Here is a 15,975-nt window from a genome sequence, read left to right as displayed (position 1 = left end):
TTTGCATGGTATAACACAAACATCACGGTTATACACAATACGTTTTTAAGCACCAATCGTTATCAAATCTCGTTGAACCATGCTGATGTTAATATTGTAAAACATAGTCACATAATTTTATCCTCCTGTAGCCACATTGCGAAATTCTAATTCGTTAAAGTTGAATTTTTTTGTTACAAATGGAAATCGGGAAATTTTGATCCGCGAAAAATATCCGGCTATACGGTAGTTGATTTCGATTTGAAGAAGTATAGTTGTTAATGTATAATAAAACAACCTGTTCCAGGACAGCGGACAAAGTTTATTTTCAATTAAAAATAATATCAGTATTTAACAAAACAGTAACAAAATCAACACATCATCATATGTATGTAATAAAATAGGCTTAGCAACAAATACAACAATGATATATACGTAGTGAAGGTAAACAAAGCGTTGCTGTGGCAATTCCTTCAACTGTTGGACAAACAAGGTAACAGCATAAAGACATTTCAGGCGAGGGGGTGGTCCCTTTGGTAATATGGTTTCTCAGTATAGCATGATAATATTTACATATACGTTACAGGTACATAAATATAAGAAATGTTGTCCTTTTCACTTCGTGTTTTCATATCTATAGCATCGGTCCCATAGTATCTCCGTCATTTGACCTACTACGTATTATGTACTGCCATTGGTTGCATGCTCTGATTATTTTAACTTTGACGTCACAACTTCGTGGCGTTAGCCTTTTAACTGCCAAACTTGAAGTACTTAACGTCGAAACTGTCGATATTGTAAATGTCAAGACAGTCTGAGAAGTTATGCATTAATGAATATATATTTGGGACAAATCTTGGTGAGATGTTGAACAAAATATCTCATTAAATGTCTTATGAAAATGATGGCAATCGTCACGATTACCATTTTGGCTCTTTAGAATTTCAATTCAATTAATTGCTTTTTTAAATGTGTCATACATTACATACGAGTATGGAATAGAATCTTTTCATCGTTTATATAAAAATAATCATCAAATGGTCTGTTATCTAGTGAATTCGCATGTGTAATATTTTTTGTGTAATCTGGTGTAATCTACCCTGGAGTATTTTCCATTGGCTGCGTCAGTCAAATTGATCGTGACGTCATAATGTGAGCGATGACGTCATGAATATAATTATACATAGCGCAACAAAATGGCTGCCTCCGTTTGATGTTGTCCTCTACATATTGACTTCAAAAATGCATTTTTTTTTAATTCAATATGATATCTTATGCAGCTCGTCTCGATGTATAAAAGAAACGACAGTTGATGGTATCTTAAAGTGACGTTTTGTCTAAAACAAAAAATGTTGAAGTTTTCAGTAATCAAATGATGAAACTACTACAATGGACATTTCTAATCTGAAAATCATGTTAGACATATACAAGGAAGGAGAGGGTATGTCTTGTCCATATAGTATTACAATATAAATACGAGCTCTCACACTCACTTGACTTTATAAAAGGAAACTCTTGGTTATATCATTACTATTGTTTTAGAGTATCTCATAGTACAAGAAATCCTTACTTTAACGGTTATTCAAAATATTAAACCATTTAAATGTTTCGGGCTTAACTTGCAAACGAATGTATTACTCTTATATCGCTTGACAATCATTTTAAGTTTAGATTCTATATTGTCAATTATACTACAGATTGGTCACCGGCCCCGAAAGTTTTGTAAATAATTGTCTTGTTGAATATTAATATCAGATTATCTCCCGCTACTTATACCTATACAAAGACATATCCTAGAGAACAAAGTTAGCGTTTCATCTCTATTAATATTTGTTTTATATTCCAGACACAGGGGTTAGTCTTATTATACCAGTGTTACGATATTATGCTCAACAATGCTCACTATTTATGTAGTGAACGCTAGCGACCATCTTTGTTATATTTTTCAGTTATTTTAAGTTTTCTATGATTGTAATTTTCATATTTTGATTAAAGTGATTTTTCTCCAAATCAACTACTTATTGTACACATTTTATAAGCATATAGATTACTCAATATCAGGCGATATCATATGAACGTCGCCAAATAGCTATGGTCATTTGTAATGTAATTTGCGTATGTTTAATCAAAACATCATAAGCAGAAGTTAATTATCTAGTTTACCAACAATCTGAAGATGTTTAGAATGTCACACCGTCATGAAGCCACGTTTAATAGCACTATCGTTTATTGTCAAGTGGAAGGAAGTGGGTGGATGTAACAAAAGTGGGCTATCGACAATGTTAAGCCAGTAGAAAGAGAAACTTCAGCTTACACATAGAAACATGTATTGTTCTGAATAGCAGAAATATCAGCGGTTTCTAACGTTCTCACGATTTTGCTCAACATTACCATTACATACAACTTCATAGCATACTGAAAATGTTACACATATGCTACATATATATGACACTACATTGTACATGTACTGTGAAAAAGGGGAAAAAAAGGGGGGGGGGGGGGGGGGGGGGATTAGTGAGTTATTTGTTTTCATTCCCACTCGCCCTTAGATCAATCAAAAATAGCATTTATAGAAAAAATGTACACTAGTTTCATTACTTCCCCAATACATCTCTGTTGCTTTACAAAAAACTGAACCATCAAAAAATATGTGTTTATAGCATCTGGCCAATCAATAAGGGAGTATTAACATATAATATTTATATACTCCTCATCTCAAACCCGGCTGCATACTTTATATACGCTACATATAGCCTTGAGGACATGCACCATCTTCGGGAAGTCCAAAGCTGTATCTTCATACAAAGGTTAACAGGAAAGGGTATTTTTAGGTGATATTTTAACGCAGGTCTATTTACACAGGTTTCTCTTTGCACAACTGGCCTCTGAAGTTCAATGTAGGTTTATCTATATTCCTAGAAACATTTGTTACCGTAGAACTGCAGACCTACTTCTAGTCCTATTTATAAACATTGTACATATACATATCCATATGTTATCTAGATATAAATAACCATTTCTTAACTACCATACTGATGAAATGGACAAGATGTGGTAGATAACATTATATATTACACGTATCCTCACATTATGGCATAAACGAACACTGGGAATGCATATCCAGTATGTAACATGTAAACAGTTTGATTTCCTACTATCACAAACACGAGAAAAGCCATTTACATGTACATGTATGTAAGTAAAAGTCTGAAACAGCCTTCCACACAAAATACACCCACATCATTCAAACAGCTATATACACAACTGCAACACATGTTTTCAATTCCATCACTAATGAAGGTTCATGGTTTAATGTATTTGCGTTAGCTGTTATTACAAATAGTTTTCCACTGACGGCATATACAAAATATTTGTCGAATAATCAACGTTTCCATGTCAATTCCATGCATGTACTTGTTATACATATCAGTTTTATAACATTACAAAAACAATGGAAATCTTATCTAATCATTGTAACTTGTGAGGTCATCAAACGCAAATTTTATACTCGGTCTTTAAACAATATTCATTTGACTTTCATAAATCCGTTTCTAAATCTAGCGAGATAAGTATCACTCCGTCTAAGTGCGATTTATAGGAACACCAACCTTCATGATTGGATATTTTTCAAATATGGTAAATAGAGTTTTTGTCATTTTAGGATTCCATTCATGTCAGGCTAGGTCCATTACGCATCGGGTGATTAAAATGCTTTTCTTCTTTAAAACTAGCAATAAAAAACCTGGATCAAATGCCTTGGATACTGAAAAGCGATGAACGTTACATATTTCTTACTCAATAATTTAATCCTAAGAGCAGTTCTGGGTTATATAGTAATATCTAAACAAATAAAGGGTAAGGCTTTGGTGTAGGATGGGATGTTAACATGGGCAGTTGTAATTCCTTGAAACAATGGAATGTAACAATTTTCTTTGACATACTACTTTCTCATATATACATCACCTATTTTAACGAATTTAATTTGGCCGATAGATATTTCAAGTGTCCGCCTAACAATAAGAACGGCCGAAAACCATACAAAATTAATATAATCTTCTCTCTCTTTGAGAATGTGACAGAGAAATATACGACCCGAGGGGAGGTTTTCTTGGTTGTCTAGTCCGAGTCTCTGAAGATGGGAGAAAAATGTATCCTTGAAAACATATCAAAGGGAAATGTATCCTTGAAATAAAATCTGAAAGGGGTCTTTCTCTTCATTGACGGCACCTGTTATTTAATATAGTATACCTATATCTGCCAATTTACTTAATCCAGTTAATTTCATATATCTTCCACATATACAACTATCACCAATTGACTTGTTTCACTCGTTTAAGATTATTGCAGCTTCTTCCTCGATTCAAAGTGTTATTAATAGATCAATCTCGTTCAATTGTTTGGGCAAATTTTATCGATTACCTTGCAATACCTGACATCATAAATTGACAGCATCTACTGACTTATATTGCTGCCCAACTAGCCGCCCGGTGGTTATATGCAGTCAGGCAATTAAATTAATCTGTGCATGAAGTACAAAGAGTTGTTTTAGCAGTCCTAACTGAAATTCAGAAATTCATGGAACATTACTAAAAATATTGAAAACACATAAAAAAAGAATTTGGAGAAGAAAATGATAATGATCGATCGCAAAGAAAAACCAATAAAATTCACCTTTCACTAAAATTATACATAAGAATTGAATTAAATTTAATCATTATGAATAAAGGCATAATAAACCTAACGGCGTATACAAGCATTTAAAATAATTATTGTATGCAATTAATTTCTTATTTACTCATACTAAACAAAAGTTGAGGACATTGGTAGACGGATAATAACGACATCAATATTAATGTTATGACGGGCCGGCAGTGGATCTATTTGCTTTTCATAATTACAAGCTCGAGGCTGTAATTCCCATAGCGGGGATGTTTTGTTTTTTTTGGCAAAGGAGGAAAATAGGAGCAACGATATATCAAATTGAAGTCTTTGATGTATAAAAATGGGGAGGTTATTTCAAGTCAGAAAAACGAAAAAAAAAAAAAAAAAAAATGGAACTCAACTTTTTTGGAAAAACAAAGAGCACTAGAATCCTAAAAAAAGTTTCATATAATAAACCAAAATTTTAAGTCTGGATTAAATTAACATTTCTTATTACTACCTAATAATAGAAATGAAACATGGCACCATTTCAAATAATGACACTAAACAGAATTTAGATCATGACTGAATTTGAAAACCAATATCATATGCGTGTGGACTATGATTTGGCAAGTGTGATGTTACATATGGTGCCAATGATGATATTTAATAAATAAACAATGGTTAAACGTTGTAATGGTCGATATGACAGCAAGATGTATGGTGGGCAAATGCCATGGGAACCCGCCCCGTTAGCTTAGGTTTCCTATGCTGCATTTGTCCATCATACATCTTGCATCGACTATAACAACATTAAAACCAGTTAAATATTTATATTTTTTATCCATATTGCCAACTTTGAAAAAAAAATAAACCAACAAAAAAATCCCGCCTTTTTTAATGTCACATGACCCTCTGGATGTTGAGCAGATGGGGTAAATGTACATATTAAGTGATGTTATTGTATAAGGGACTTCAATTGTTAATCCAACAACATTGGTTTGCAATCGCCCCAGTAGAAAGAATCATTATTGTTTGTGTTTATATATGAATTGATATCAAACGAATATGTAAACTGCTGACTAGAAAATGTGATATTTTGCATGCAATCATTTGATAATATTAATTCTTCAGGTGGAGAAATAAGGTATTTGATGGTTTCATAAATAATTATCTCATAAACAGCTACGTACCATAGCCAATATCTACTCACTCTTTCATTCCTTAATCTCACTAGCACCTCTGTAATGCTGGCCAAGTCTTGGAACCTTATTCGCAAAGCATTTTCGTTAAATATTGATTGCATCAAAACTAGAAGACCATTTTTCATACAAACAATGGGCTAGATATTCATGTGCCACTTAAAAAACCAAGTTATTTGCTGATGTTAACGTTGTATTCAAGATGAACATACATAATTATTGTAACTTTCCTCCATATTATTCAAAAGATTACAACATGATAAATTATGAATTTTGAGGTGGCCATTACAAGTGATTTGTAAGACTGAGGTAGATGGTAAGTTAAACCAGTCCTTCGTGTCCACAATTATCAGTTTGTACAGTTTAGTAGCACATGACTAATTGTCATGTAATATGATTAAGTCTTTGCCATATCTAGAGGTATTAATGAGAATAAGGAAAGAGAACTCTTGGTAGAGACAGCTGCATCTAGAAATGCTCGTCATGAGGTGATTGTGATCAATCATGTTTATCCAATGTTTAACAATCAAACAATATTGCCGGTGGGGACACAGCTCTCTGTCTCTATAGCAGCCATATGGATGATGTTTCCTTCATCGTCTTTAACAACAAATGCCTCATGACTGACCAGCCGAGTTGTACATGTATCGCTTATATCAAAGTTATCTCCCTTCTCAGAAGGTATTGTACTAGAGTTATCACCTTTTTCAGAAGGTTCTGTAAAAGAGTTATCTCCCTTCTCAGATAGTTCTGTAAAAGAGTTATCTCCCTTCTCAGAAGGTTCTGTACTAGAATTACCTACGTACTCAGAAGATATTGTACTAGAGTTATTTCCCTTTTCAGAAGGTACTGTACTGCATGATCGGTTTTTCACATCAGATGTTGCACAAAATGTCTGTCTTTCCTTATCACCGGTTTCAGTATTTTTCTCTAAACACTGTTCATCTGAATCTGCAATTTTGCTTTGTATTTTTGATTTTGTCAGACTGTCAGAACATTCTTCATCTAATAATCGTGTTGGTCCAAGGTCTGCTATGGCTGTATTCTTCGTTGGTGAAAAACACTTGAATGATGCATCCATGTGTTCAACTGAAATATCTGTATTTACCACTGAGGAATTTGTATTTGTTACAGCGATATCTGTATATATTGTTTTACAATTTGTGTGTTCTTTAAGTTCGCTACCTTCTGCTTCTGCTGTATTTGTAGTAGTTTGACTAGCACTAAAATGCATCTTTTCTGACACTTGATTCAGATCAGTCATTTTGACGTTGTCATTATGAACATCGACACATACTGAAGCTTTATTTACATCTGTTTTAAAGACCTTTGACCTTTCTACACTGATTTCTGACCCAAGGTCATTGTCATTTGCCTTGTTTTCTCTATTGATATTAGCAGAAGCTATTGGATTTGATGCAGTTTCCAAAGTTACAGCACTAGAATCTGTCTCAGCACTTTTATCTTGTAATTGTTCCTCTGAGCCAATTTTATTATCCTTTCTGTGATTGGGTATACCATCTTGTCCACTCATCATCTGTTTAACATCTGAGTCTGTTCCATCTGTATAGATAACAAAACTACCCTCCTCTCCAGCAGCACCCTCCTCACTTATGATCAAAATATTTTCCGATTCTGACGAATCCTGCAAAATGTTCATAACATTGGCATCAACTGTTGTTGTTTCTAGGGGAACAACTTCCATGCCTGTGCTTTTTTCAGCATCATTAGAATTTCTTTCAGAACTAAAATCCTCAGTATTCTGTACTACAACAAAATCTCCAGTTTCATCACTGCTCATATTCATATAAACGATCTCTGTTTCATCAGAATCTTCACCAACATCATCAGTCACTTCCCTAATGTCTTTTTCTACGGTTGACAGAGAGTCTGACTGTCCAATTGCTCCCTGAGTTTCTGTTTCCATGGCAACATTCTCCTCATTGTCAGGATGTTCTTGGGTGGTGACTTTCAGTTCCCCCTGGTTATTGGTTTCTATGGTAACTGAACCCCATGACGACATCACTTTGTTGTGTTCTTCCACATGTATTTTAAGGTTCTCAGCCTTAGCAAAGGTGTTTCCACAGATACCACACACATAGGGTCTCTCCTGAAACAAATTTCAAACACAGTCCCTTGAGTTCAAAATAGGCATTAGTAAACAAGATCATCATTGCCGATTTTAAATTGTTTTATTAAAATGTATCAAAATATAAAAAAACAACCAGAGAAATTGTCCAGAACCCTTCTTAGGTAGTAAATCTACATGTATCGTGATGACTATATAAGCCCAGCACGGTAGAAAGCTGAAAGACATTGTTTATACAAATAATGAAATACATAAAGGAAAAGAACAAGAGGCCAATGGGCCTTAATGGTCACCTGAGTTTTGAAATATTTAAGTTAATTTAAAAACCTTTTTGGCCCTGCCCATCAGCCCCTGAGGGTCAGTCAGTGCCAACATGTGCATACCATATTGAGCTGTCATTCAAAAATTAATGCTGATGATGTGAACAAAATTTGAATGAATTCCAATGGAAATCAAACAAATGTTAGCCAAAAACATGATTTCCCTATATAAATAGAGGATATCTAACAGTGTCTTCAGTAATACCAAATATATTTCACGAGTGGGGCTAATATTTAGATATTTTTCACGAGTGCGCAGCACGAGTGAAAAATATCAAAATATTAGCCACACGAGTGAAATATATTTGGTTTTACTGAAGACACTGTTAGATATTCTGTTTATTACATTTTTTATCAACGAAAACCCTACCCCGTATGCTTACTAGGACTACAGCGATAATTTGTAAACAAAAAAAGTAGTTTCCCCTGTCTAGTTGCTGACATATATGTCGGGCTTTCTGATTGGTTAATTATTTTGGTATTTTCTAATCATTAATTTGATTGATCAAATCAGCAAAAGTGATATTTTTCACTAGTGAAAAATATGATATTCTTCACTAGTGAAAAATATCACTTTTATAGAATGAATAATTTTTGATATTTCACTGGTAAAAATGTAATAAACTCTAGTAATGTTTGCCCCCTTCCCAAGGAAAAACGTTAGCCTCAAGGATCATGAAATTCACAATTTTGGTAAAGGACCTTAAGAGAATATTTGATTCTACCATATCTGGGAATTGAGAAGATTTTTGAAATTTTAGTCAATTTCACCCTTTTTGGCCCTGCCCCTTAGGCCCCTGGGGGTTGGGACCCTATAATCCACAATTTTGGTTGACCTTTGACCATGGAAGCTGTCTACCAAATTTGATTGAATTTGGTTCAGCAGTTTTGGAGATGAAGTCGAAAATGTTAAAGGTTCAGTGGTTTTGGAGATGAAGTCGAAAATGTAAATTGTTTACAGATGGACAATGGACAACAGGTGGTTTGAATATAGGTCATTTTACACTTTGTCTCAGATAACCTACAATGTTTTTTAAAGATTTTAGCATATTTGGCCCCTGTGACCTTGAATGAAGGTCAAGATCATTCATTTGAACAGTATTTATAGCCATTCACCCCAGCATGCTACAGGCCCAATAGTACTTTCATCGCATCTTGGTGCCTGAAGAATCTCCAAAATGCAATGAAAGTGTGATGATGTGTTATCAACTTTTTCACTTTCTTTATGCTGTTATAGGGTCAGGTGAAGCTGTAACCAAAGTTCTTTGCAGATACTTAAGCTATATATATAGAAACACACAGAACTCTTACTACTAGTCTCTCTGACAGAAAACACTCTTTGTTAATTTTCTTTGTATATTTGAAGTTTGAGATTTCTCTTTGTATTGTAAGGTGTCCCTTGATTTGTTCCTTCAGGCCCGTTCATATACCAGAAGTGTATTTCCCTTACCTGTGTGAGAATGAAAGTATATGTGCAAGGTATTTTAGATTTCCTTTTCTAACACCTTTGCATATGTAAGATATATTTGCCCATGTGGGATATCTCTATCCCACACAGCCACTAGGTGCACCGAGTGACCTCAGGTCCGGGACTACGTTTTAATTGTGTGACGTCACTGGGAAAACACTTCTGTGTGGTTATATGAATAATAACTTTCACAAATCCACTGTTAACAGTTCCGTTTTTTCTATGTGTCATTTGCAAAAATTGTTGATTGTGATCATTGACCTATAAATTCAGTCATATTGTTACTGTTTGTCAAGAATTAATTTTTTACAGTGGAAGATTAAATATTTTTCTTTCTGCAAGCAAGCATAGGCGGAGGAATATGACGTGATGTCAAATTCTGGAAAGCCGATCACCTCTGAAAAACATTAATTTATATTTGTTGTTATCTTGCCATTTTGAGTCAGCTTATTTTTCATGGTATAACATATTTTTTCCAAATATGTAATTGGCTTTATTGTCGGTCACCGAGAAAAAATATACAAAGTTTCTATAAGGTTTCCCCATGCATTTCACGAAATAGGTGTGAGAAAAATAGTCCATCATATGCAAGCCTCCGTTCTGACCCAAATTCTACACCCGAGGGTAGAATTTCCCTATTCCCACATACCTACATATGATGGATTCTATCATTCATGAACATGCATCTTAATGTGTATAACAATTAAATGCTACATATATATGTTTCTGAAAGAGTATCTGGTTTCTATTACCCAAACATGTGATTATTTAATATGTGTTGTCAGATGCCTTGAACTTGCATCTTAATGTGTATTACAAAATGCCACATATACATCTTTGTGTATACACGTTTCCCTACATCTGAATATATGTTTGAAGGTTTATTGTTTTCCCCCTTTAATATCAGTGTATTTTTGAAAAGGTACTCAAATTTTCCCTTACCTAGAAATGTTTCTGAAAGGGAATAGTGAGCTGCCCCTTATCTGTGTGCTTCTGGAAAGTCCTAAAATGTATTCAAGTTTTCTCTTACCTGAGCATGCGTCTGAAGGTGTATCTTTAGTGACTGGGCGTTGGTGAATCCTGCATCACAGTACTCACACACATAGGGCCGTAGTTCTGCATGAGTGATCAAGTGACTCTGTGTAAAGAAAGAAAGTAACATGACTTTGCACTGTATTATTTTTTATCCTTGTTTTGCAGGGAAGATTTGTATATCAAAGGTAGAACCCTTGAATTTTGAAAGTGCTTATTTGTACAAAACAAGAGGCCCAAAGGGCCTTAACGGTCACCTGAGATTTGAAATATTTCGGCCAACTAAATTGACCCTTTTTGCATGGCCCCACCCATCAGTCCTAATGGGGTCAGTCTATGAAGAGTATTTGATTCTAACATATAGTAGATAAGAAGATTTTTGAAATTTCAGTCAATTTGACCCTTTTTGGCCCCGCCCACCAGCCCCTGGGGGTCAACCAGGGCCAATATGTACATAACATCAAACTGTAATCCAATGCTGATAATTTGAACCAAGTTAGAATGAATTCCAATACAAATCCAACAAATAATAGTCAAAAATGTGATTTCCCTATATAAACTATAGTAAAGTTTACTCCCTACCCAGGGGCAAACGTGAGACCCCAGGGTCATGAAATTCACAATTTTGGTAAAGCACCTGAAGAGCCTTCCATCTATGAAGAGTATTTGATTCTAACATATCTGAGAGTAGAGAAGAAGATTTTTGAAATTTTAGTCAATTTGACCCGTTTTGGCCCCGCCCACCAGCCCCTGGGGGTCAACCAGGGCCAACATGTACATACCATCAAACTGTCATCCCATGCTGATAATTTGAACCAAGTTAGAATGAATTCCAATACAAATCCAACAAATAAAAGTCAAAAATGTGATTTCCCTATATAAACTATAGAAAAGTTTATCCCCTCCCCAGGGGCAAACCTGAGACCCCAGGGTCGTGAAATTCACAATTTTGGTAAAGCACCTTAAGGCCCTTCCATCTATGAAGAGTATTTGATTCTACCATATCTGAGAGTAGAGAAGAAGATTTTTGAAGTTTTAGTCAATTTGACCCTTTTTGGCCCCACCCCTCAGGCCCCTGGGGGGTGGGGACCATATAATTCACAATTTTGGTTGACCTTCAGCCATAGAAACTTTCTGCCAAATTTCATTGAATTTTGTTAAGTGGTTTTGGAGAAGAAGTCGAAAATGTAAAAAGTTTACGGACGCACGACGGACGACACACGACGCACGACGCACGACGACGGACAAAAGGCGATTAGAATAGGTCACTTGAGACTTCGTCTCAGGTGACCTAAAAACTTGCTAATTCCATAGATTTTATGGGGTACCATGGAAAGGTCACCTACTAATGGGAAAACCAATAAAAAAATGAGTATTATTTCAGGTTGAATTATAAGTTAGAACTTCTAATTGTATATTTTAGATTTAAAGTTGATAAATAAATTAATGGCTTCTCAAAGACGTTATATTTTGCTTCGCCTCTATATTTTGTATGTAACTTTTGGCCTAAAAGAAATCATTATAAGGTGCAGCTATCATCCTTCTTTCTATATTTGTTGATGTTAATTAATAACAAAAATTAAAAATTCAAATAATTCAAAATACACTCTATATTACTGCATTTTTATGTGAGAAGAGCGTCTGTTGTCAGTGCAGCTTTAACTATAGTTTAATTCCATGCTTCAACGATGAATTGTGAAAATACAATGTAATATCAAAGAAGGATAAATTATTTTAAATCAATTAAAACGATTTTGAGCTCAAAACTAATATTGCATCTATTTTCAAGCAAATACCTGATGCATTAAATTAACCATAAACTCATGATCAGACTTCATATGAGCTATTATTTTTACAGACAATATTCTTTTGTAATGAGTAAATTCTAAATTTATTTGGTTAATTCCTGGATGAAAATGGATTGCTGGTATAAATACCTTCAGATGTTCTAAATTTCTGAATCCTTTTCTGCAGATCCCACACATGTGAGGTCCCTCTGCCAACCCTTTGTCTTCAGTACAACCCCCTCGCGAGGCATCTTTCTCCTCTTCTTCCTCATCCTTTCCAATGTTCCCTATGTCTATTGGTTCTTGCTTTATCAGTTCTACTGTCACACGTTCATTTGATGCATGTTCATGTCTTTCATAAGCCGCTTTTCTGTGAGTTTGGAATGAATCAATCCCTTTTCCTGAAGACTCAGGTGGGTTGACAGCCGGGGAACCATGATCGCCAGATGGTGGAGTACTGAGAACAGTTCCCTCTGTTTTTGTAAACTGCACTAGGGTTTGCAAAAACACTGATATGTCAGATGCTTCTAACCCAGCAATTGCAGATTCGTATTTGTTGTATGTACCAATCGGAACTTTTCCTAGCTGTTCCCACTTCTGTACATGGTTTTTGGACCGAAGGTGTTTTGCAAGGTGACCTTTCATGCGGAATGCAATGTCACAGTCATCACAACGGAATGGACGTGGATTATCGGAGGATGATAAATCACCGCGGATTAGAGTCTGGTGCGGCTCTGACTGTTGATGCTTCATGAAGATGCTATGTGTCTTGAAAGCCAGGTGGCAAGTGTCACATTTGAATGGCTTTTCAATGAAGTGAATGTTCCTATGGAGTACTAACTGTTGGTTCTCCTGGAATGCTTTCTTACAAATATCACAAACAAACTTGCCTCCTCTCACGGAAGAGTTCTCACCCATGATCACATAATTACAAGCTCCAGAACTCTCCTTTTTCTTTGGTGATGTAACTTCAGAGCAAATAAAAACACAGTCTTGATCTCCGGTTTCCATAGAAACTGGAGTCAGATTTTCAGAATCTTTAACTTTCAAAGAATCTACTGATGCTGAACTCAACTTTCTAGCCTGGTCATTAAGATGTGTAATCAACTTTTCAAAACCTTCAGAGCCTGAGGCTTGAGTGAGATAACTATGGAATGGATGACTGAATTGAAATGGCAAGTACGAGGTTGTTGATTGGCTGGCCTCCGATGAAGGCTGATCGGGACTTGTTACATGCAATCTGATTGGTTCTTTCAGACCAATGTTGAAAAGTTTTGCAAGTTCAATAGATATCTCACTGCTGGTGGTATTTGGTGTGGATGAGGACAACATTGGCGGCATGAAGCCACCAAGTGGTACTGTGACCAGAAAAGCTTTCTGCGGCGAAGTTGTATGTGGCTCATAGCTGGACTGATCAAGGGTTGATGAAGCAAGTTGGGTGTTTTCCTCTGTCAAATTACCAGTGACGGATTTCTCTTCCGTATTCTAAAAAGCACCAATAGAGACGAATCATTGGTCAATAATCAAAATCATATCAAATATAATTGTTTGTTATATATATATATAATATAATTGTTTGTTATATACATATATAATATAAGTACAGACAGTTAAAATAGCTATACAAAGGTCACCCTACCCCTTCACTCAAATTACAATTCGTCAAAATGTATAAAAGGATTCAGCAGAAAAGGTTCTTTTTCAAACATTAAAAACATGCAACAATACAAAGTTATATCATTCATTTAAACAATAGTATTCTTAACAAGAATCACACTCCAAAATACACTAAAAAATTTAGTATTTTCTCCAAAAACAACCCAAAAGCCTCCAAACAATATGGAAGCATGATGTATACATTACAGACTTGTTAATATTGATGCAGTGCAAAACAAATATCAAATTTCACAAAATCACTAATTCTTAAAATTCTCGTAAATTGATAATTTTTTCCAAAAATATTACCCTTTCTAAAAAGTGAGAGAAAAATAAACTTGATCTATGATAGAATTTATTCAAATTTGGCTATGAACTAATTTGTACACCACTAAGAGAAGCAATAAAGATTTTATATCAATTTCTCAAAATCTAAGGTTTTTAACCCAAAAATAGTGCAAAAAATTAAAATTCATGTTATCCGTAGGGTGTGTTGAGATGTCCATACTGTACAATGCAACTGTGTTCCAGGTTTGGTTGAAACCACATTGATACTTTTTGAGAAACAGAGCTAAACACAAAACTTTAAAGTGAAATGCTGACGACACCATAGGGTTTTACTTTGCGAAGAAACGCTTTATTGCAGGCGAGACAAAAAACCTTCAATCTTATGATGAAAAATCATTCATATTTTCATGAATCATTCATTCTTAATCTTTATGATATCATAAAAAAAATCACAATATCCTAATGAAAATGTTGTTTTTGTGACCCAATAGCTTAAAGATAATTGAGGTAGCTGTTGTGGATGTATTAGAGCAGGGGAGACAACTGCAGTCACCTTGTCGCCAGGACTCGTGCTACTGGGAAGAAGGACTCGTTTACCCTCATCAGTCATGGTTCTCATAATCAGTTCACTGATCAGGTTACCCAGGCGAGTCTCTGTAACAAAAACGTGAGCAGTAAGCTAAACCTATCTCATCTGACTGCAGTGTACTCTGAAAACATGTCTAATCTGATCTGATTTTTTTCCTTCCTGACTGAATATTATTTCTGTCAAATTTTACGCTCATTTATACAAAAAAAACTACCAATAATATTAAATTGTAAATTGTCGATATCCTGTCTCAGGTCCTAAAAAAATATTTTTAATGAAACTAAACAGTAATAGGAAGAAAAGTAAAGTTTCAAATATGTTCTAAATATTTTTCATAATTTCTGTTAGATTATCAATCCACAATAATTCAATGATTATCTTCAATTTAATTTGATACTAGGTTAAGTCCCCAGGTAGTGCTGTTTTGAACATTACCTATTGTTTTAGCTGTGCTGCTGGTTGTGTCAGAAGTTGGCGTGTCTGTCACAGATGTGGTGCTGGGCTGGCTCTGTTTAGACAATGCCAAAAGACTGCAGGCTATTTCTGAGTCCACACCATCTCCTAGGTTTATGTCTTAAAAATTGGACACAAAGTTGATTGTTTATACTGTATACTTCAAAATGCTTTTTCTGTTGGACTAACTGAATGTTTTATGAACAATAAAGATTATATACTGATTAATCGTATCTAGATTCAGTGGTCCTCTAAAATCAATGTAGTTTCTGCAAAATTAATTAAAGGCATTTTAAGGGTCCATTTGATTACCAGGTATTAATGACTCTTAAAAAGATTTTAATGGGATCTTAAGAGGCAAACAAAAATGTCCTTATAAACATTGGTACAATACGAAATTGTGGTTTTAAGGAGTTTTTAATGTTTGAGGGAACTTTAAGGGTATTGTAAAGGGGTTTTAAGGAGTTTTCC

General features: G+C 34.8%; 1 protein-coding gene across 1 annotated transcript in view; it reads right to left on the bottom strand.

The window, feature by feature from the left end:
• Positions 1-280: 280 nt before the first annotated feature.
• LOC117316256 overlaps positions 281-15,975 on the bottom strand; it is a 28,047-nt gene continuing 12,352 nt past the window's right edge. The window contains 5 exon segments of the mRNA XM_033870795.1: positions 281-7,932; positions 10,730-10,837; positions 12,669-14,003; positions 15,016-15,116; positions 15,487-15,624. Coding sequence (XP_033726686.1) covers positions 6,349-7,932; positions 10,730-10,837; positions 12,669-14,003; positions 15,016-15,116; positions 15,487-15,624 — 3,266 coding nt within the window. The 3' untranslated portion in view covers positions 281-6,348.

Source organism: Pecten maximus, chromosome 18 (genome assembly GCF_902652985.1).
Source record: "Pecten maximus chromosome 18, xPecMax1.1, whole genome shotgun sequence".
NCBI lineage: Eukaryota > Metazoa > Mollusca > Bivalvia > Pectinida > Pectinidae > Pecten > Pecten maximus.
This window is presented reverse-complemented; position numbering and strand designations above follow the sequence as displayed.